At 49.7% G+C, this 21,922-nt stretch overlaps 2 protein-coding genes across 2 annotated transcripts; one reads left to right on the top strand and one right to left on the bottom strand.

Moving 5' to 3' along the window:
* The first annotated feature begins 1,914 nt into the window (after window positions 1-1,914).
* LOC110473088 (interleukin-20) lies at window positions 1,915-3,435 on the top strand. Its single transcript, XM_077789018.1, has 5 exons — window positions 1,915-2,073; window positions 2,164-2,229; window positions 2,639-2,791; window positions 3,174-3,248; window positions 3,358-3,435. Exons 1-5 carry the CDS (start codon window positions 1,915-1,917, stop codon window positions 3,433-3,435), a joined length of 531 nt encoding a protein of 176 aa, XP_077645144.1.
* A 4,383-nt stretch (window positions 3,436-7,818) lies between these two features.
* On the bottom strand, window positions 7,819-21,704 carry LOC110473056 (polymeric immunoglobulin receptor). The gene is made up of 11 exons (XM_021535307.3): window positions 21,573-21,704; window positions 17,950-18,045; window positions 16,276-16,605; window positions 14,570-14,884; window positions 13,653-13,973; window positions 13,004-13,315; window positions 10,973-11,093; window positions 10,359-10,477; window positions 9,412-9,531; window positions 9,223-9,281; window positions 7,819-8,394 (listed from the first exon to the last, which is right to left on the bottom strand). Exons 2-11 carry the CDS (start codon window positions 18,029-18,031, stop codon window positions 8,269-8,271), a joined length of 1,905 nt encoding a protein of 634 aa, XP_021390982.1. The 5' UTR covers window positions 18,032-18,045; window positions 21,573-21,704; the 3' UTR covers window positions 7,819-8,268.
* Between the last annotated feature and the right edge of the window lie 218 nt (window positions 21,705-21,922).

Below are 21,922 nucleotides of genomic sequence, written 5' to 3'. Positions count from 1 at the left end.
TCCAGCAACCCTGTGTGCAAGAGCCTGACTAGCCTGGGCAGAAAATCCATTTGCCTAGTGACAGATCTCTGCTCAAGACCGAGCTTGGTTATCAATAAATTAATTAGTCACCCAGCAGATACGTGCAGGACAGCCCTGGCCCACAGGCACGAGGTACACCTGCATTGCAACAGGGACACGCTGGGGCTGCTGCTCCAGAGCATCCACCCCTCCTCTGGCATTAGAGGGGTGACTTTGTCCTCCAAGTCCAGCTGGCCATTCCCCCTGGTCCCACAAACTCCAGGGAGTTCATTTAGCTGCACATTTTTGTTTGCAGGCTGAATGAAGCTGTCTCCAAAGGGGCTGCAGGAACATCCAAACCAACCTTGGAGCCAACAGCACAGGGGTTTGCACCAGCACTGCCACATCCGTGTGACAGCGTGCCCCAGCTGACAATCCCTGCTGCCCTGGGGACAGCCTGGCCTGCAGTGCTGGGAGGAGAACATCTCTGCTCCTTGGCTGCAGCAGCTTTGCTCAGCAGGGAAAGCTCGTGGTGTGGTGAGGAGGTCACGGACGTCACCGAGCCACTGGGCTGGGGGCTTGGGAAGGAGTCAGTGGAATTTCTGTCCTTCTGCAGGGTGACAGGTTTGGGCTGATCACCTGAATCCCCTCTGACCCTGGAAATCACTTCTTCTGCCAGCAGGATGGGACCTGTGTCCTCCAAAACCCCTGACCTCGTGTTTCTGTGCGTCTCCAACACCACAGACACAGGATGGAGAAGAGTCCAGGAACTGAGGACATTTGGAACAGCATTCCCTGAACCTGGTAGGAGGATTCCTTGAATTTGGGACCAGAATTCCCTGAAAGTGGCAGAGGAAGGCCACTTTTGCCAGAACAATGATGGAGAAAACCCTGGACTTGAGTTTCACCACTTCCAGCAGGTCCATTGCCAGAAGTCCTGGAGTTCTGGGACCACCGGGGTGATGCCACTGAGCTTCCCACATCCCAACACCTCTGCGAGGAGCTGGGAATGACCCCTCTCCAGCAGGGGATTGCCAGCATTGCTCCATGTTGGGGCGTTTTGGGGATGTGACCGCAAGGACGGTCCCTAATTTTGGGAGTTCACATCCCTCTTCCCAAAAGAAAACCCACGCCCTGATGCCAGAGTTCCCGCCTCCGTAGGTGAGGGAAACACCTGTGGGAGAGAGAGCTGGTCCCTTGCATGAACTCATTAATTCAGCAAATTACAGAGGGAAATATGTGCTGGGAAAAGCAAGAAAAATCCCAAAAGTTAATCCAAGAGGTATTTCCTCCTGGTACCGGGATAAAAACGCCTCCTTCGGTGCTCTCCAGGCCAGATGTTGGTGAGAGAGGTGAGCCCACACCAAAGAGCAAGGTAAGATACTGAATTTATCCCTTTGCTCTGTGTCCTTTTGGGTTTTCCCTTCTATTCCTATATCTGAAATATTTTTTTTTCATTAGTAACCTTAATTTTCAGTGCTTACAAAACTTGTGTTTGGCTTATGCTATTCCAGAAGGAAGCTGGTTTCTTTTGGGATAAGGCTTTGGGATCTGTTACTTTCAGTTACCTCCTGTTGCTTCTGTGTCATTAGACTTAAAAAATTAATTTCACTGTATTTATTTTCTTGATAACATATTTTCAGAAGAACTCTGTTTATTTAGATGCTTTTTTAACTGATTTTTTTTATTTTTCCATTTCTTTTTGATCTCTTCAGTTAAATATTTGATTTTTTTTCTCTTGCTCATGGGGAGCAAAAAGAAGTGGGTAATAGATAGTAATGAGTATGGGGTTTTTAATACAGGTGTACAAGTTTTAAATAAAATATGTGTATTTTAATATGGATCACAGTTGTGTTAATTAGGAAAATAAGGAGGAATATTCTCTTGCTTGGGCAGCTCTCCCAGGCAGCTGACATGAGAGGATCCCCCCTGTTCCTCTGCCTCTTCTCTGTGTCCTGCTGGATGAATTTGATGCCCACATCTGGGGACAAAATCTTCCACTTTGGAGCCTGCAGGGTTTCCATCAGCATGACAGAGATCAGGGCTGGCTTCACAGCAATTAAAGCCAACATTGTGAGTATTTGCCAGGCTCTGGGGGGCTGGGGAGCCCCTGGAGCCCCTCGGGAGCCTGCAGCTCCATGCCCATCTCCGTCCTCTCCGCAGCAATCCAGAGACCCCATCCGGACCCTGAGCATCCTGTCCCACCCTCACTCCCTCCACAAGGTCAAGGTAGGTAGGTGGCCCTGGCTGGGGAGCCCTCCTTGGATCCAAAAGCAGGTGAATGTGACCTTTAGAAGTGCAATCTATCATAAATCAGTAATTTTCAGCTCTCTCACACCCCAAAGCCCTGGGCAGGAGCCACTGTCTGGCTCTCAGCCTCTGATACCCAGCTGCAAAATCAGCTGGTTTTATTTTGTGAGACTTGCTGAGGATGGATCTCCTGGAAAACCAGCCTAAAATGATTTCCCATCTATTTTATCAGCTTCAATCAAGCACCACTGAAGAAGCTTTCTCTGAGTCAAACTGTCCTGCTGTGCTCAGCTACCACCAGTTTCCTGTCAGAGATGCTTTATCCCAGAGAGTAACTGCAGGTTGCACACTTTGGAAGAACTTGTAGTCATTAAATTAATTTTCTAAGTCTTCAGACAGATGCTGCATCACTTATCAGCTCTTCACCTTCTACGTGGACAAGGTTTTCAAGCACTGCAGGACCGAGGACTCGTTTGTGAACAGGAAAATCAGCAGCATTGCCAACTCCTTCCTCAGCACGAGGAGGAAGCTCGGGCAGTGTGTAAGTGCTGGCTTCTGCTCCAGTGTGCATCTCTTAATATTTCATCTATAAACCAACCTGGGAGGTTTATAAAGCTGCAAAGTCTCTATTTCCATAAGTGGTTTTTAATGAGAATACGAAGCAGAGTGGTGTGAAGAGTGTTCTGTCCACTGAGAGATTTTTATAATTGCCCACTCACCAGCAAACTCTCCTGTTGGTCCTAAGGCCCAAAATTTATCCTGTCCTTGTGTCTGTCAAGGGAGCTAAAGCCTGATTTAGGGACCTGCAGCCTTTCCCACAGTTCCATGGTGTCTCAGTCTATGATACCCAGCAAAATCAGAAATTGAAATCTTATTTTTAAAAATGAACTACCCAGACTAATGAATTAATCTTGTTTTTCCAGCGTGAGCAGAATAATTGCCTGTGTGGGGAGGAATCCACGGAGAAATTCAAGCAAATACTTGCAAACTACGAAGGGGTGAGTTGGTGACTGAGCCTGCTAATTAGCACAGATATTTAAATTCTCTTTATGTTGCCTTGTACTGATGGTGTCTGCTTACAGCTCATTCCTTTCTATATAATTTCAGCTGAATGTCACATCTGCAGCCATGAAATCCCTGGGGGAGCTGGACATCCTCCTGGACTGGATGGAGAAATCTCGTTAGCGGGCGGCGTTAATTACCCACGGGCCGGTGCTGAGGAGCTGCAGGGGCTTTGCAGGGATGAGAGGGACAAAAAAAAATCACTGTATCAGTGCAGCTCCCCAGCAGTTCCAGCTGCATTCAGGCAAGCATGGAGAGCTTTGCCAGCCAGGGACATCAGCAGAGTCTTCATTAAGACAGAAATAACGAGTTTGATGAAATCAGCATCGCCCTCGCTGCTACCAAAGGATGCTCCCAGGGAAAGCCCACAAGGGTTTCTCCTGCTGGCACACATAAGCTGTGATCATGGCATAAAATGATTGTCTAAATTACAGATATTTTGTTTAGGGAATGTGGGGAATAAGCTGAGAGCTGGCTGGGAGGACTCTGGTGCATAAACCTGGGCTCGGTCTCAGGGCTGTGCCACTGATGGATCTGGCTGAAATGAGAAGTACAGTGTGGGAAATGCTTCCAAGAACAGGTCCTAGCAGGTATGACAGGCCTCAGAAATCTGTGTTTCCTTTTGAGATGATATTTTCTGCCTTATCAGTAAAAATGTTTCTGTGCAAGATATGTGGTTGCTGAATAGAAAAAGGTTCTTGAGTGTATTGAGCAATTTACTGACACTCAGTAGTGAGTTTTGTGGAAATTGGTTGTGATGACCATAAATAAACCCAACTTGAAACTGTGCTGAGTCTGTTTGTCAAAATTCTGAGGAATTATATGATTCTTGTTGGTGAAACTTTCTGAATTCTCTGTGGTGTCCTCTTACAGCAGATGCTGTCACTCCAGCATGCCAGGGCTGATGCATCCTCCTGGGCACGCCAGAACCACCAAACTCAGACCTCAGTGCTGCTAAATCCCCTCAGTTTGTCCCCCAAACTGTGCATTATTTATAGCTCTGGTCTGTTCTCTCCCATTTTGGGTGTTGCTGGTACCCACTGAGTGCCCTAAATCCCAGCTGGGAGACAGCACCAGCATTTCCCTGTGGCACAGGTGCCAGCCTGAGGTGACATTTGGTGACTCACTTTCAAAGGAAAGGTCTATGACTGCTCACTGTCCTCCCTCAGATATTTGCTGATGCCAAAGGAAAGCTTCTCAGGGCTTTGATTCTGTTAATTCACTTTCCCACGGGTTTCATTTGTCCCGGTGTCAGGGCACGGACAGGTGAGCACATCTCACCATGCTCTGGCAGTGCTCAGGAGAGCTGACGGGTCAGCTCCATCACTCTTTCAGGAATGACAGGTCTGGGCCATTCCACGATTCTCTGTTGAAGAACAACCCCTGAGAATGATTCTGGGATGCAGTGAGGTGCCACAGCTCGTCCCTGGCCACAGAAAATCAGCTGGCACCTGCTGAAGGAGCAGGAGCTGCTTGGTGAGTTCCTCATGGATCTGGATGACAGCTCGAGGGTTTTGTCCCACACCTTCAGCTCACGTCACAATCATCACAGCTCATCCCATGCATCGAGCTCACCCTGTGTGCTGCACCCCTCAGCCCATGCCTGCCTCAGTGCTTTCACCTAAACCAGGCACTTTACACTTCTGTCCCACTGCAGGGCACGGCAGCAGCCCAGGGCCACCACCCACCTAGGATGGGTAAATATCAGATACACAGGGCTCTACTCTTTGCTTCTAACAATTTTCCTCCCCACAAAACCATTTCAATTCCAAAATACTCCACCAAAGCTGAGACTAAACCCCTTGCTGTTGGTGTCAGCCTCTCCTGCTCCTTACTGGCTTCATGTTTATTAAGGTAAGTTCCCTCAGGATCGAGATCTCTGAACTTGATCAGCTTTTCACCTGAAAGGTGCCAGATGTTGCCTAAACTAAATGATGCTACACATTGCAATAGGAACAATTAATTAAGTGGCAGCAGTGGGAAGGAGAGGGGGCACAGCAGGCAGCTGAGGGCTGCAGGATGCTCAGCCCACCCCGTCTCCAGCCCCTGCTCCTCTGCCCTGCCGCAGTCCAGCTCATCCCGGCTGCTCCCCGGAGCTGGGGAAAGGACGCCGTGGGGCAGGCTGAGGAGGAAGAGCATTGACAAAGGGAGAGCGAAAGGGGTTTTCTTCTCTCAGAAATTTCCAAACCCAAGCGTTCTCCTCCCGCTGCTGCCCGCCGGGGATGCTTCCCGGGCTCAGCCTTTCCTGCTGCACCTGAGTCAGGCATTGCCTCCCTTCCAGCGGCTCCGGGCGGGCACGGACCTGTCCCGGGCCCAGCACGGACCTGTCCCGGGCCCAGCATGGACCTGTCCCTATCCCAGCATGGACCTGTCCCGGGCCCAGCACGGACCTGTCCCGGTCCCAGCATGGACCTGTCCCGGTCCCAGCACAGACCTGTCCCGGTCCCAGCATGGACACATCCTGGTCCCAGCACAGACCTGTCCCGGGCCCAGCACGGACCTGTCCCGGTCCCAGCACGGACCTGTCCCGGGCCCAGCACGGACCTGTCCCGGGCCCAGCACGGACCTGTCCCGGGCCCAGCATGGACCTGTCCCTATCCCAGCACGGACCTGTCCCGGTCCCAGCACGGACACATCCCAGTCCCAGCATGGACACATCCCGGTCCCAGCACGGACCTGTCCCGGGCCCAGCACGGACCTGTCCCGGGCCCAGCACGGACACATCCCAGTCCCAGCACGGACACATCCTGGTCCCAGCACGGACCTGTCCCGGTCCCAGCACGGACCTGTCCCGGTCCCAGCACGGACACATCCCAGTCCCAGCATGGACCTGTCCCTATCCCAGCACGGACCTGTCCCGGTCCCAGCACGGACACATCCTGGTCCCAGCACGGACCTGTCCCGGTCCCAGCACGGACCTGTCCCAGTCCCAGCACGGACACATCCCGGTCCCAGCATGGACACATCCCGGTCCCAGCACAGACCTGTCCCAGTCCCAGCATGGACCTGTCCCGGTCCCAGCACGGACCTGTCCCAGTCCCAGCACGGACACATCCCGGTCCCAGCATGGACCTGTCCCGGTCCCAGCACAGACCTGTCCCGGTCCCAGCATGGACACATCCCGGTCCCAGCACGGACACATCCCGGTCCCAGCATGGACCTGTCCCGGTCCCAGCACAGACCTGTCCCGGTCCCAGCATGGACACATCCCGGTCCCAGCACGGACACATCCCGGTCCCAGCACGGACACATCCCAATCCCCTCTGGACCTGCTTCTGCCTCCTCCACACACCTGTCCCAGCACCTTCCACGAACCTGTCCTGTCCCCTCACAGACCTGTCCCAGCCCCTCATGGACCTGTCCCATCCCTTCACGGACCTGTCCCAGCCCCTCATGGACCTGTCCCGGCCCCTCACAGACCCATCCCGGCCCCTCCATTCCTGTCCTGGCCCCTCCAGACCTGTCCCAGCCACTTTCACAGACCTGTCCCGATCCCATAACGGACCTGTCCCAGTCCTTTCACAGACCAGTCCCAGCCCCTCATGGACCTGTCCTTGTCCCTTCACGGACCTGTCCTGGCTCCTCCGGACCTGTCCCAACCCCTCCGGACCTGTCCCGGTCACTTTCACAGACCTGTCCCGGCCCCTTCATTCCTGTGTCGGCCCCTTTCACGGACCTGTCCCAGTCCTTTCACGGAGCTGTCCCAGTCCTTTCACGGACCTGTCCCAGCCCCTCATGGACCTGTCCTTGTCCCTTCACGGACCTGTCCTGGCTCCTCTCACGGACCTGTCCCGACCCCTCCGGACCTGTCCCAGCCACTTTCACAGACCTGTCCCGATCCCATAACGGACCTGTCCCAGTCCTTTCACAGACCAGTCCCAGCCCCTCATGGACCTGTCCCAGCCTCTTTCACGGACCTGTCCTGGCTCCTTTCATGGACCTGTCCTGGCCTCTCATGGACCTGTCCCAGCCACTTTCACAGACTTGTCCTGAACCCTTCATTTCTGTCCCAACCCCTTCATTCCTGTCCCAGCCCCTTACAGACCTGTCCCAATCCCATAACGGACGTGTCCCGACCCCTCTGGACCTGTTCCAGCCCCTCCGGACCTGACCCGAGACCCAAACCCCTTCCCATGGTGCAGCTGAGGGGATGCAGCCCCGGGGATGTGGCAGGTGAGCCCTCCCTCCCTTTGAGCACTGGCAGGAAGGTGCAAGGTGGATGTGAGAGCTGGTGAGGAGCAGGGAGATGCTGCCCTGCTCATCCCAGCACTGAAAGTCCACAAGTTAGGAACAATTTGTGTTTCATCCTCAGGGAAATTCTGGAATGTACAATTCAGGAATAATTTGTGTTCATCCTCAGTGAAATTCAGTCAGCCAGATAACCCAGCCTGCCATTGTCAGCTCTTCCTGCACGCTTTATCTGTAGCATATTCAACTTTTCCCACCCTTCCTGCACCTCTCTGGGTGGGCTCTCCTGTGATAACCCACAAATCCTGAGTTCCCCAGTCTGCTGAAAGCCACTGGATTCTTTATTGCTTGTGCACACAAACACTCCAGACGTGTCTGGCCTGCAGGTGTTGCCCTCAGGTCGGGGAAGCTTAGAGGAAACAAAAGCATCAGACGCTGTTCTAAAGAGTTTTCCAGCTGCCTTTAAAAGAAAATGGGATTTTTTTTCTCCACAATGCTCTTTCTGGCCTCTGAGAGCCCAGCGTAGGAACTAGGGCTGCTGATCAGGTGAGCCACGTGAGTTCCTGCTGTTTCCCAGCACAACCTCCTCACTCAGACCTGCACCTCCAACCCCCTTTGGCATGGAACCACTCCTCCTAAATCACCACTCGAAGCTGAATTTAAGCAAAAAAACAGGTGAAGCTATAGCAAATTGTGGGAGCAATGAGCAGTGTGTGCTGACACTGTGATCCTCAAGGTAGGGCCAGTCCCAGGCGCTGCCACCTCCCCTCAGTCCCGGTGCTGGGGTGGGGACAGGTCCAGGACAGCGCTGTCCCCTCTGGAGATGCCCTGGGCGATGCTGCTGGAGGTGACCAGGAAGGAGGAGTAGGCGAGGTCAGCGTCCTCCTTGGAGCTCTGGGAAGGACAGGAGGACACAGTCAGGGGATGGGCAGCAGGGGAAAGGCAGCACTTTGTGCATATCCCAGGATAAAACAGGGACACTGCAGGGGTGGGACAATCCAGCGGCTCACACTGGTGCTGATGTGAGCATCAGCCTGGGGAGACCCCAAAAGCTTTTAGGTTTGGGATTCCTTGGCAAGCCTGTCCCTGGGTGCTGGCATCCACCTCCCCTGTCCTAAAGCTGCTGGGCTTTACTGGTGTCCTGACAGTTTCCTTGATTGCTCCAGTTCAGCTCCTGGCACTTACAGCACCCACGCCTCTCCTGTTGGTAGGGACTTAGAAAAGCACAGGCTCGAATCTGGCACTGCAGCTACTGCCAAATGGACCTCTGCACCATGATCTTACCCAAGGGCAGGGGAGGGGAGGCAGAAAAAATTAAGGAAAGGCAGAGGTTGCAGCAAATCTCAGCCCTTGCAATGACAGAGCCCTCTGTGCCCCCTGAAATACTGAGAAGTGGGATATGGTGGTTTCCAGCCATCTGCTTATCCCAATGATTCATATTTCTGGTAACAAACCCAATCTTCCTGATGCTGCCTGGGGCTGCCTTGGTTTATTTCTTGAAGCAAAGTGGCTGCTGTTAATGTCTCTGCTAGAACAGGGAGTGAGGACAGTGGTGAGACCCCCCTACTCACGGGGGCTGGTCTGCAGCGGGGGCTGGATCTGGTAAAATGGAGAGCCCCTGTTATAAATAAAGCCCCTGGGAGGAGAGAGCCCCTTCGGGGCAGAGTGCAGGGCTGTGGCCACATCTCCCAGGTCAGTGGCCTCTCTCCTGCCTCCTCTTACCCTTTTTGCCTTCATCGTGTCGGCAGCACTTTCCGGAGTGTCCGTGGTGGTGATGAACTCTGAAAGCAGAGAAAGGAAGGTGCTGGGGAGGGGGCAGTGGCTGGCAGGTGTTTCTGTGGCTTTTGTGGGGTATTTCAGCAAAGAAGGGCTGCCCCCGAGCCTGGGGCTGGGCTGGGGTCAGCCACTCACCGTCCCCTCCCATGGGGGTCTCCTGGCTCTCCTTCACACAGTTGCTGGCACTGAAGTCCCTCACGCTCTCAAAGTCTGACATGCTGATGTTCGTCCTGTAGCTCCCCACGGACACCAGGTCTGGTGAGAGGGAGAAGGAAAATCCCTCAGGCCTCGCTCAGAGTGGGTGAGAGCACATTACAACCCAAACCCTCTGTGCCAGCTGATGCTGTGGCACAATGGGCAAAGCCCACGGAGAGCTGGGCTCTGTCCCAGCCTGGATACCCTGGGAGATGGAACTCTCTGGGTGGGTCAGTGTGAGGAGCAGGGGGTTGGAGCTCTGTGGATTGATCACAGGAGGAGCAGGGGGTTGGAGCTCTCTGGGTGGGTCAGTGTGAGGAGCAGGGGGTTGGAACTCTCTGGATGGGTCACAGAAGGAGCAGGGGGTTGGAACTCTCTGGGTGGATCACAGGAGGAGCAGGGGGTTGGAGCTCTGTGTGTGGGTCAGTGTGAGGAGCAGAGGGTTGGAGCTCTGTGTGTGGGTCACAGAAGGAGCAGGGGGTTGGAGATCTCTGGGTGGGTCACAGGAGGAGCAGGGGGTTGGAGATCTCTGGGTGGGTCAGTGTGAGGAGCAGGGGGTTGGAGATCTCTGGATGGGTCACAGGAGGAGCAGGGGGTTGGAGATCTCTGGATGGGTCAGTGTGAGGAGCAGGGGGTTGGAGATCTCTGGATGGGTCACAGGAGGAGCAGGGGGTTGGAGATCTCTGGATGGGTCAGTGTGAGGAGCAGAGGGTTAGAGCTCTGTGGGTCACAGGAGGAGCAGGGGATTGGAGGTCTCTGGATGGGTCACAGGAGGAACAAAGACCTTCCTGCCCATCCTGGTGTGGTACCAGGAGAGCAGCTCAGCCCAGCACCTTTAACTCAGTGCTGCTGCTGTTCCTTGAGAGCCCAGAGAGGCAGGGACTCACCAGATCTCTTCATCTGTCTGTACTTGACAATGGCAAAAGCTGTCACGACAATCAGGATCAGGCCAGCAAGAGGGCCCAGCACTAAGGCCAGAGTGTTGGAGCCATGGCTTTCATCAGAGCTGGAACACAGGCAGAAAGATCTCACTGAGAATGATGCACATGAAAATCCAGCAGGCTAAATTTGGGTAGGATGGTAATTCTGAGTGAGCATGATGCAATTCAATCAATTAACTGGATTCCAACACACAGAATAGAACAAAACCCAAATAAAACTATAGGCTTGAGGTTGGACTGAAACAGCTACATCAGCAGCTGGGTTATAAATATGTGAAGGAAAATTTTCTGATATTAACAAAAGTGCTTTCAAACAGTTATTTTGTACCTGGAATTTCTAATAATTTCCTTCTGATACTATTTTATTGAATTGGAGATTGGCTGTGACTCATCTTGCCCTTTGCTGTCACTTTTTATCTTCTCTGACATTTAGAGCAAAGTTCTTTGGGGACAAGACTTTTTTTGTGTGTTGCTAAACAACACACACACGGTGTACAAACACAACGAGCTCATATAAACCCCACAAAAATTGGAAAAGGCAGGGGATGGAGAGAACCAACCTTTCTGGGGCAGCTCCTTTTCGCACCTCAGTGTCGCTGCGGGCTCCTCCTGGAGGAGCAGCTCCGGGGTCATGGCTGGAATCAACATCCAGGAACTCTGGGCTGAGCTTGGCATCTTCCCCTGTGGGAAGTGGACACAAAAACTGCTGGGATGTGTGTGCTGGACATGGAGCTGCTGTGGGTTTTGGTTTTCCACGAGAGGCTCTTCCAAAGGGGGGGTTGGAGGCCTGAAATGCTCTCACATCAGATAATTCACTGCGAAAATCTCAAGTAGGATCTCTCTGCCTGTGAACTTCTGAAAAAGTCTTGCATTTCTAAGGTCTGTCTCTAATATTTCCAGATCAAATCTTGCCTCTTTGCTTTGCTTTTTTATTCCTGGCTCTTTGCCCACCAGAAGCAATGAAACGTTTGACCCTGTTTTCACTTTGGCCATCACCCACACTAAGCCCCTTGCTGTTGGTGTCAGCCTCTCCTGTTCCTTACTGGCTTCATTTTATTAAGATAAGAAGTTCCCTCAGGATCAAGATCTCTGAACTTGATTAGTTCTTCACCTGAAAGGTGCCAGATGTTGCCTAAACTAAAGAAATGTATTCTGAAATGAATAAAATATAAAAAATTATTCTAATAGTATAGATTATATTATTATAAAATAATAATAACTATTATTAGTGAATGATAATATAATAATGCTTATGCATAATTAATTACATAATTATAATTATATATTATTTTATTAAAATTAATTATATAATAATTATACATTAAATATTATGTGTTATATATTATGTGTTATGTATATTATATATTATATATTATATATTATATATTATATATTATATATTATATATTATATATTATATATTATATATTATATTGTATATTGTATATTGTATATTGTATATTGTATATATTATATTGTATATATTATATCGTATATAGTATATAATATATAGTATATAGTATATAGTATATAGTATATGGTATATAGTATATGGTATATAGTATATAGTATAGATTATAGATTATAGATTATAGATTATAGATTATAGACTATAGAGTATATATTAGTTATAGATTCTAGAGTATAAATTATATATTAATTATATATATTATATTATATTATATTATATTATATTATATTATATTATATTATATTATATTATATTATATATAGAATATATAATATTATATAATATATAATAATATTCTAAGCATTATATTATATAATGTATAATAATATTCTAAGCATTATTAATTATTAAAAATAAAAATAAAATATTATAAAATAAAATATTACATTGTAACAGGAAAAATTCATCAGCACAGGGTTAGAGGCAAAACTGCCGTGGAAAGCAGTGAGTTTAGACTGAAAGGGGTTTTTTATGGCTGGGAAGTCCAAAGGGAGTGAAGGAGAACGCTGCAGGCAAAGTGCAAGCCAGGGCGGCGCGGCAGCCCGTGGCGGTGGGAGCCCTGCAGCGGGGCGAGAGCCGCCGTGGAGCCCGCCCGGCCTCACCTGCGCCCACCCGCAGCTCCACGGCCTCACCTGAGCCCACCCGCAGCTCCATGGCCTCACCTGCGCCCACCCGCAGCTCCGCCCGGCCTCACCTGCGCCCACCCGCAGCTCCACGGCCTCACCTGAGCCCACCCCCAGCTCCGCCCGGCCTCACCTGCGCCCACCCGCAGCTCCGCCCGGCCTCACCTGCGCCCACCCGCAGCTCCACGGCTTCACCTGCGCCCACCCGCAGCTCCAGGGCTTCACCTGCGCCCACCCGCAGCTCCCCGGCCTCACCTGCGCCCACCCGCAGCTCCCCGGCCTCACCTGCGCCCACCCGCAGCTCCAGGGCTTCACCTGCGCCCACCCGCAGCTCCATGGCCTCACCTGAGCCCACCCGCAGCTCCTCGGCCTCACCTGCGCCCACCCTCAGCTCCACGGCCTCACCTGCGCCCACCCGCAGCTCTACGGCCTCACCTGCGCCCACCCGCAGCTCCACGGCCTCACCTGTGCCCACCCGCAGCTCCACCCGGCCTCACCTGCACCCACCCGCAGCTCCACGGCCATGGTTTCCCCGAAGACCCCGCTGCGCTTCAGCCCGCACCAGTACCAGCCTCCGTCCTGCTCCGCCAGCGGGCCCAGGCTCAGCACCAGCGTCCTGCCGGACGGGTTGCATCCGTCCCCCGGCTCCGGCAGCCCCTGCTGCGCCGGCAGCGTGGCACAGCCGCTGTCCTTCCACCTGCACCAGTACTTCTCGTAGGACGAGTACGTGCAGGGGTAGCAGCAGGTTAAATTCACCCACGAGCCCACTCGTGCCTCCACTTGCTTCTTTCCCGTCAGCGCAGGTTGTCCTGCAAGGGCAAACGGGGCGTCAGGGCTGCTGGGAGAGGTGGCAGGGGTGGCAGTCAGCACCTCACACGGAGCTTGGAGGGAAAGTGCTCCTTGAGTTGTTAAATTAAAATTAAAGGTGCTGTTTATGGTTCTTTTCTTGCGAGGCTTAAGAAATACTTCATGAGAAATTTTTGTGAGCGCATTCCCACAAAAGAGAAACTTTCTGGCTCAGTTTTAAAGCTGCTGGGGTGAGTTCAGGCTCGGAGCTCACATCTCTTCCCCAAAAGCCAGATCGCTCACTTGGGCTGGTTCTGTGCCTCCTGAGCAGGCAGAGAACTGCCAGCGCACGGCTCTTACCTGCTACAACCCTCAGTTCTGCTGATGATTGCTGCTCGCTCAGCTCATTTGACATGCACCAGTAAAAGCCCTCGTCCTTGTACTGCAGCTGGTTCAGGATGATGGTGACAGTTTTGTTTTCGGGGTTCTCGAACGCGGCCACTCTTCCTTTATACTTTTGTGCCACAAAGCCAGTGTTGTCTATGATCCTGTCACATATCCTGCCATGCCGCTTGCACCAGAACCTCGTGGAATTAATTAGAGGCTCATAGGGACACTCGAAGGTTGCTGAACTTCCATTTTTTGCAGTTATGTTGGTCTTCAAGTGAGGGAAGGTTTTGTCTGTTGGTAAGAATGAAATGAGCAGTTATAAGAATCTCACTTGTGTCCATGAGGCTCCCTCCCAAGAAAATCAACGTTATCAGATCAAACAAAGCTGCTACGCCTAAAGGAAGGCCAGGCAAAACTCAGGGTTGCAAACATCAGGAGATTGTCCTGGCACTGGTGGGAATTCATCCTAAAGGGTCAGTCAGGCCTTGCTTTTTTCCCAAATTTGCTGAGTGCTGTTGGCTTTTTGCACAGATATTCCAAAGCTTTTTTCCCTTTGCTAGAGGGACCATCTACGTCTGTCAGTTTGAGATTTAAGGAGCTGGGGGCTTGAAGAGACAGATTGATTCTCTCAGACTGGGGGAGTGGAATTTGTCTCTGTGATTTCTGGGCTGGGGAACAGAGCTATCCACTTCTGGGAAGGTGAAGTCTGGATACAAGCTTTATTCGGTGATGGTTTAGTACATTACAGGTGGTTAAATGAATAAAAAGAAGTCTGTAGATGAGAAAATAGGATAATAGCAAAGAGAAATTCAAATCCTTGCTAAATGAAGTGACAGTGCTGGTGATGCTTCTGAAAAGCAGGAGAGAGGAAGGGGAAAACAGCTCACCTTCATAGATGAACACCTCCAGTTCCTTGCTTGTTTTGTCCTTCCCGTATTCACCAGCCCCGCAGTAGTACACGCCTGCATCTTCCCAGTCCATCTGAGTCATGGTGACACGGAACGAGCCTGGAGGCTCCTCAAAAGTCAGCTGAATGCTGCCCAACTCCTGATAGCTGTTAATAATGTTCCGACAGCCTTCCTTCTCCTTCTTGCACAGGTATTTCTTCATCTCGACAGTGTCCTCCCCAAAGGAGCAGGTCACGGTCCAGGTGCTGCGGAGCTTCACGTAGAAGAGCTCAGGTGTCTCAGGGACAGGTGGGGCTGTGCACAGAGACAGTCAGGGGCTGAAATGAGCCCTCCCTGAAAGCACCTGCAGCTCTCTCTCTTCATAAATAATATATCCACTAGTGCATACAGCTAAAATTTTTGTGTGTGCATGGGTTTAAAGCAAATACGGCAACATATTAAATACAAATTAAATTGATGCCCACTGTACTTGTAACACAGCCAAATTCTTAATATTTTATAGTGCATATTCCATTAAATAAATAACAACTAAATTTATCTATGCTACAACATGTGTATACACACACATTTTATGATGCCTGTTAATAACATTTTAAAGCCTCTTCACACATCAAAAGACAGGTTGTTTATTTCTCTGTTAGAACAATCCAAGGATTTAACTCTTCCTATCTGTCTGGGGTGACAGACGCTTTCAAGGAAGCTTAACTTCAATAAAAATAATAGTTTCCCATTTTAAAATCAATACTAATATACCATAAATCCCCCGATGAACTCTGGCTTCCTTACATGCTCTCACATTTTGTGAGAGGGGCACAGCACTACTCTAGATATCAGAATATAATAATATGGCAATATATATAGATATATATTTAAATGGTAAAACACACCAGACAGGCCAGCGGTGTGTCGGAACTCAAAATGTCTCTCAGACATTTTTAGAGGTTCCAGGCCTTGGTCAGAAGCATTTTAGACCCTGACAGGCAGCTGCAAACAGCTGTGATTTTGAGTTTGAGCCATGGAATGAGTTACCAACTTTGGAGGTGGAACAAGCAGTCACAAAAGGTTAGATAGTATAGTAAAAGTAGTTACAAAACAGAGGGAAAATTTTTTTAGTATTGTACAGGGGGGTTTTAACACCTGTACAGGGCGGTTTTTACTTTGTACATGGGGGTCAGAAGTTCTAAGATGGAGGAAAGTGGGCTGATCCTGTCCTTCCTCTTTCTTCTTCCTTGCCTCCATGTTCTTGGTGATGTTGGCACTCACAGATTGGTTTAGAGTAGAAAAGCACTTTGTAATATGGGTAGTAGGTATTGGGGGAAAACTATAAACATGTTATACATAATATATCATATAAAAGATAGCAGCAGCCCTGGGTGGGGGAGAGAAGAAGAAGACACCAGAGAGGATGTCAGGGTGTGTGTGTGCCTCTGCCCAGGCCGCTGACCAAGCAGCCGCAGCCCGAGAAGAAAATCTTTTAGATAACTCACAATAAACTGCCTTGAGACAGAACAGCAAGAGCCTGTGCAGTTTTTCTTTGGAAGCACGGGTTAGAGGAGAAATTTCACCACCACATGGGACCCCAGAGCAAGGCTGGGGTTCTCACAGTGGTGGAGCTTTGTTTAAGAGGGAGGGGGGGGGAAACGCGAAGAAAATGATAATTTAGGGAGTCCCAAGGCTGTAATTACCTTCAACAACACTGAGGGTGACCCCGTAGGAGAGCCCTCTGCCATTGATCCCCACGCCACACTGGTAGGCGCCGGCATCCCCCAGCTCCAGCGCCGAGATGTTGATCTGGAAGTGCTCTGCCTGCGGGTGGTCGGTGAGGGAGACCCTGCCCTGGTAGCCAGGAGCCACGTACTGGCTGGACACCACGGTGGGGCAGCCGGAGCCCGCCTGCCTGCACCAGTACTTCCTGTCGTGTCTGTTCACCGGCGTGGGCGGGTAGAAGCATTTCACGGTCACCGAGCCGCCCAGCACGCCGTAGACCTGCCGGGGGCCGAACACGGGGCTGGAGACTGCGGGGAGAACAGGCTGGGCTCAGTGCCCACATGAAAGCACGACGCGAGCCACTGCTACTTGCAAGGTAAAGAAGAAGAAGGTTTATTCTCTGACTCCAACTTTTATACTTTTCCAAAGGTGACAGTGGACTGGAGAGTGAATGGGCCACCTCTCCAAAGACACTGGACGAACTACTAGTACATCAAGTTTCTCCACCCCTATGAAGGAATGCAAAACAATATGTTGTTTATAGAAAATTGTGTGAGTGTGGGACTCAGATTCAGTCAAAGAAAGAAACTGAGAGTTTCTAGCCAGGCAGAAGCCTGGGAAAGAGCTGTAGAAGAATGTAAATAATTCTTTCTCTCTCTTGTTTTTCACATTGTTTATAGTTAAATTCTATCACCGTGCATCAAGCACCCTGCACCAATGCTGTGGGTTGTTTTCACTTCAGGACCAATGAATTTGGTCCTCACGAAGCTCTGTATAAAAGAGCAGTGTATTTTGAATAAATCTGAGTTTCACTCTCAGCAACCTTCTGATCTGGGTCTCTTCATTCCTGTCCTGCCTTGACAGCGACATCTGAGAAAGTTTTCTAAAAGAATGTAAACTCAGAAAGCTTTAGAAAATCTTAAGAATCAGGGCGACAGTGCCCTGTGTGCCCCTCAGCTGCCCACGAGGTCCTGTGGCAGCGAGGGGCACCTGTGAGATAAAGGTGCTCCCCGTGATGCCTTCAGAGTTTAGCTTTTCTATTTTTCAGATCCTGTACGGCCCTCCTGTAGAACTCTGAGCTCCGCATGGAGTGTTAGAAGCTCTCTTCACATTGTGGTCAGATAAAACAATCCCTCTGGGCCTGCAGCTCAAGGACACCCTCTGCCTCAGGCCCCAAAAAGTATCAACAAAAGTGAATTTTGGGGGAGCAAACTGGGGGTATCTGCCTTCATTACCTGAAGCTGGAATTGCAGAATTAACCCCTGATGTGCAAATGGACCAAACTTATTTCAGTCTGAGAAACTCCTGACCATTGTCCATTTTGGGTGTAGCCTCATGGGAGGCTTTGTCTCCCCTCAATGTACCTGAAGGCCCTTCATTAAATACATCCACTTTTATATTTTTAACTTTTTTGTCTGGCCTCTATTGCGAGAAACTCGTGGCCATTGTCCATTTTGGGTGTAGCCTCGTGGGAGGCTTCATCCGCCCTTAATGTACCTGAAGGCCCTTCATTAAATACATCCACTTTTATCTTTTTAACTTTATCTTTTTATCTTTTTAAACCTGTTGCAGACCAGACCCAGACCCTCCTCCTCCCTCCCCTCTGGTCCTTGGCCACCCCAAAACCTGTGCCCCAGGAATTTGACACTCACTGGCCGCCTTGGGGGGGTGTCTGCCTCTTGCAGATTCAGCTGGGACCAAGGCGAGCAGGAGAACAAACGCCAGCAAAGTCATTTTTCTTGCATTCCCTGGAAAAGACGTGGGAGACCTTGAATAATCACATTTGCAAAATGTTAATCACCTAATAATCTTAGTGCTTGGAGGATATGAGGGCTGTGGCTATGTGAAGTTTAGAAAAATATGGTTTTTAATTTCTCCTGTCGAGGAATTGAATGGGAAAGAGGGAGTTGGTGTCTCTGTTCTTGCCTGTGCTGCTGCCCAGGAACAGGAAGGACTGCCCGTGGATCCCAGCACCCCAATATTCCCTGTGTCACAGAATTCCTGACTGGAGCCTGTATTTACTGACTCTCTTTGTTTCCCTGGTACACACAAAAGAGAAAAAGGATGCTATTTTCCCTTCTACTTTCTAGTTCTTTCCTCAGCTGCCAAGGAATTGAGTGAGCTGTAGGGATTTACCTCAGCTCTGCTCCTCCAAAAATCAGATTTTATATGCATTTCCTGAACACACCTCTTGATCCACTTGCCTGTTCCAAGCTCATAGAAGACACTCACAGGAGCTGATGAGGGGTGCCAAGGAAAACCCTTATAAACAATCAAGGAATTTGATTTCAGGGCATCAAGTGACAAAGTTTTATTAAGGGTAATTCCCGGCAGAAGAAAAAACTTTTATTTCCCTGTTAAGATGAAAGGTGCTCTGTTGTGCCTCTTCCTTGTGTTGTGATTTCTCCATGCTCAATGGCCACTTGTCCATGGCTAATAATTAACTCACTGAGCATGAAAAATTCCCTTTCAAACACATCCCAGAAGTAGCCAGCAAGGCAAACATAACAAATTCTGCAGAAAGCAAACAACATGGCACAAAGAGGGCCTTGATGTTTGCCCCTGGCTGACAGCAGCTCCTCTGCCTGATGGTCACCTCACTGCCCTCCAGCCTGTGGTGCAAGCAGGACCCAGCTCAGCCTTGCCCATTTTGGCAAAGCTGAAATAATCTTTTATTCTGATTTCTTAAAAAAGTTCAGCTGGTTTTGGGGTACAGCCCACGTTGTTCTGTCAGGTCTGGAAGGGTTACCAAGATCTCTGCCCACCCAAACCAGCAGCTCCTGTGCTCTTGCATCACCAACACCGACAGCTCTGAGTTATCTCCAGCCCTGTTTTCTCAGATGCTGTTAAAATGTAAATGGAAAAATTACAACATAATGACCTTTCCTCTTGCTTTCCAACTCAGAACAGATAATTTTGTTGTTGTTGTTGTTGTTGTCTTTACGTGGTTCTGAGAATCAATAACACTTTCTCTTTTGATTTGGTGCTGGGCTCTAAACCTCACTGCAGCTCCACCCGGTGACAAGGACATTGTGGTGCTGTGTGTAAAGCCCTGGGGAGGGCAGACCCCCCCCTCAGCCAGTCCCTCTTTAGAGATGTGTTTTTAGTGGTTTTACCCTTAAAACTTGCTGATGGTCATTTCCAGGACGCTTCTGTGGACCTGGGCTGGGACCATCACCTTCCTCTCCAGTACGATTTTATGCCTACATTTTAGCATTTTCCAGGTTTCCAGCAGCAGTGCTCTCTGGCCAGGCTGGCTCTCCCAAATCTCATCCACTACAAGACTTTCCCCATGTTTCTGTTGTGCTTTTGGGATCCTGTCAGTCCTAAGGAGAATTATCTTCAGATCTATGATAATTTGGAAGAGTCCAGGGCCTGACCCCCAGGCTGTGCAAACCTGAGCCTGCAGCTGCTTTGTCTGGCTATGGAACACCAGCGTTCAATTCCCAAATTCTGCTGAATTCCTGCTGCAGGGATTGCCAGGGATCAGCCCAGTCCAGCCCATTAGATATTAACTACTGCTCCTGACAGTGACCAGTGTCAAGGCCGTGCCATGGGATGGGCAAAACACGAAGGTTTAATTGTGACATTTGTCACTCCAGCCTGGGATCCCTTCTGGCTTTTTGTGCAATGTTTGCTGCTATTCTTGAGAGATAATAACATAGATGTAATATATTGCATATATTCTATATATATTTTTATATATTGGTAATATTTTCCCCCTTAAATCCTTTTGACCCATTGGGAAACTGTGGAGATGCAAATTGTTGTAGAGAGAGTTGTGCTGTGAGGAGGTGCTGGAGGCTTCTGTGCCCAGAAAAAGGGCACAGCAACAAATTTCATCCTGGGTTATTCACATCTTCAGCTGCCCATCAATGTCACTGCTGATCTTGCCTTGCCATGGGTTTTATTTGCTGCAGTGGGATGGGGAAAAGCCACCAATCCACCCCATTTCCATGGGGTTAAGAATGAGTAATCAACTTCCAGATATAAGATCGAGCTGACCCAAACACGTGCAGAAAACAAACTTTTCCAGTTCCAAGCAGATGTCTCCTTCACAATATTGAGAGAATAAATAAGAGGAGCTCGTTTGGTGATCCAGTGAGCAGAAACACTTAGGTAGAACTTGCTGAAGATTATCAGGATTTACCAAGAAATCAACAGCTTTTAGGAATGCTTGGGACTCTCTGGACTAAGAATGTTTGTGTCAGTTAAACATATGAGCAAGATATTTCAGAAAAGAAATAAGATAGAATCAGCAGGCAGCTCTCTTGGCAGTGACTGAGATCCCAGCTGAGGTTGTGCTGCTCCATTTTATGTTCATTTCAGATGTTGGATCCATTCTACACTAACCTGAGACCTGATTTTATGTTCCTTTCAGATCCTCCATGCACCCACCTGCTGCTTTTCAGATCAGACCTTCACGGTTCATTTGTTTCTTGGGCTGGAAAGTGAAACCAACTTCAGAACTAGTACATTATTTTAGTTTCATTCTCCTCTGCCTGCAAGGGGCAGGAACTTGCCATGGCCCAGGAGCACATGTTCACCTCAGTCTGGAGGGATGGATGGTGCCACTGAGGATTCATTAATAATTGCAATTAGGTGCTGTTTATTTGTACTTCAGAAATGTATTAAATCTATAGGAATGTTCCCTCTGCGGAGTAGGAATTCAGGTGTGTAGGACCCACACCTTCACAGGTCTGAGTGGGACAGGGCTCTGCCAGGCTCCTCTAATTGCAGTTTTAGGACACCACATTCATTGAAGCTTCAGGTTCTATTTATCCTCCTGCAACTGTACAAACTTCTCAGGGAGCTTTTAAAGCAGCTCTTTTAGGACACAACTGCAGCAATTCTCTTCTAAAATTTCAAAATCTGCCTGTTGAGGTTCAAAAGCCAGTAACAACCTCAGGCTGAGTGCAAAATTTAGATTGCTACAGTAATAATTGCTAACTTTTATTTCGTATGTTAAAACTTAATGCAAATATTGTAACAATAATTAATGTTGGGTATTTTTTTTTCAGAAATTAAATATTAAAAATCTGCTGCAGAGAAGAAACCATAACTGCCTCAAGCCTGTTCTCATGGTTCTTTCAGAAGAAATCAGCCTCCCACCAGTAAGCTCTGAACATGAAATGGCTCCAAATCGCTGCTTCCCTCCCATGTGAAGAAGGCTCCTCAAAAGTGGCTCAAGACTCATGTTCTTCTCCTTCCCCATCCCAGCACGGCCCTACAAAAGGTTGTGCATTCCCAAAGATGCCAGAGCAGCTTTACTTACACTCCAGGCTCCTCCTGGCACTTCTCTCTTTCCCTCTCAGGTCAGCCCAGGAGGTGCTGTGAGTGTCCTGTGTCCCCGTGGGGCTGTGGCAGTGCCAGCCTGCTTTAAATACTCCCTGCACCTTCAGCCCTGCGTGTCCACCTGTTGTGCCTTAAAGGAACAACATCCAGCAGCGCTGCCAGGCGAGCTCTGCCCACTCGGGGCTGGGAGCCAAAGCCCGGCCAAAGCTCAGCCCAAGCCCAGCCACTGTCCAGCCAAAGCCCAGCAAATGCCTGGCCAATGCCCAGCCCAAGCCCAGCCCAAGCCCAGCCAAAGATCAGCCACTGTCCAGCCACTGACCAACTATTGCC

Source organism: Lonchura striata, chromosome 30 (assembly GCF_046129695.1).
Source record: "Lonchura striata isolate bLonStr1 chromosome 30, bLonStr1.mat, whole genome shotgun sequence".
NCBI lineage: Eukaryota > Metazoa > Chordata > Aves > Passeriformes > Estrildidae > Lonchura > Lonchura striata.
The sequence above is the reverse complement of the archived record's forward strand: the minus strand, read 5'-3'. Positions and strand labels throughout refer to the sequence as shown.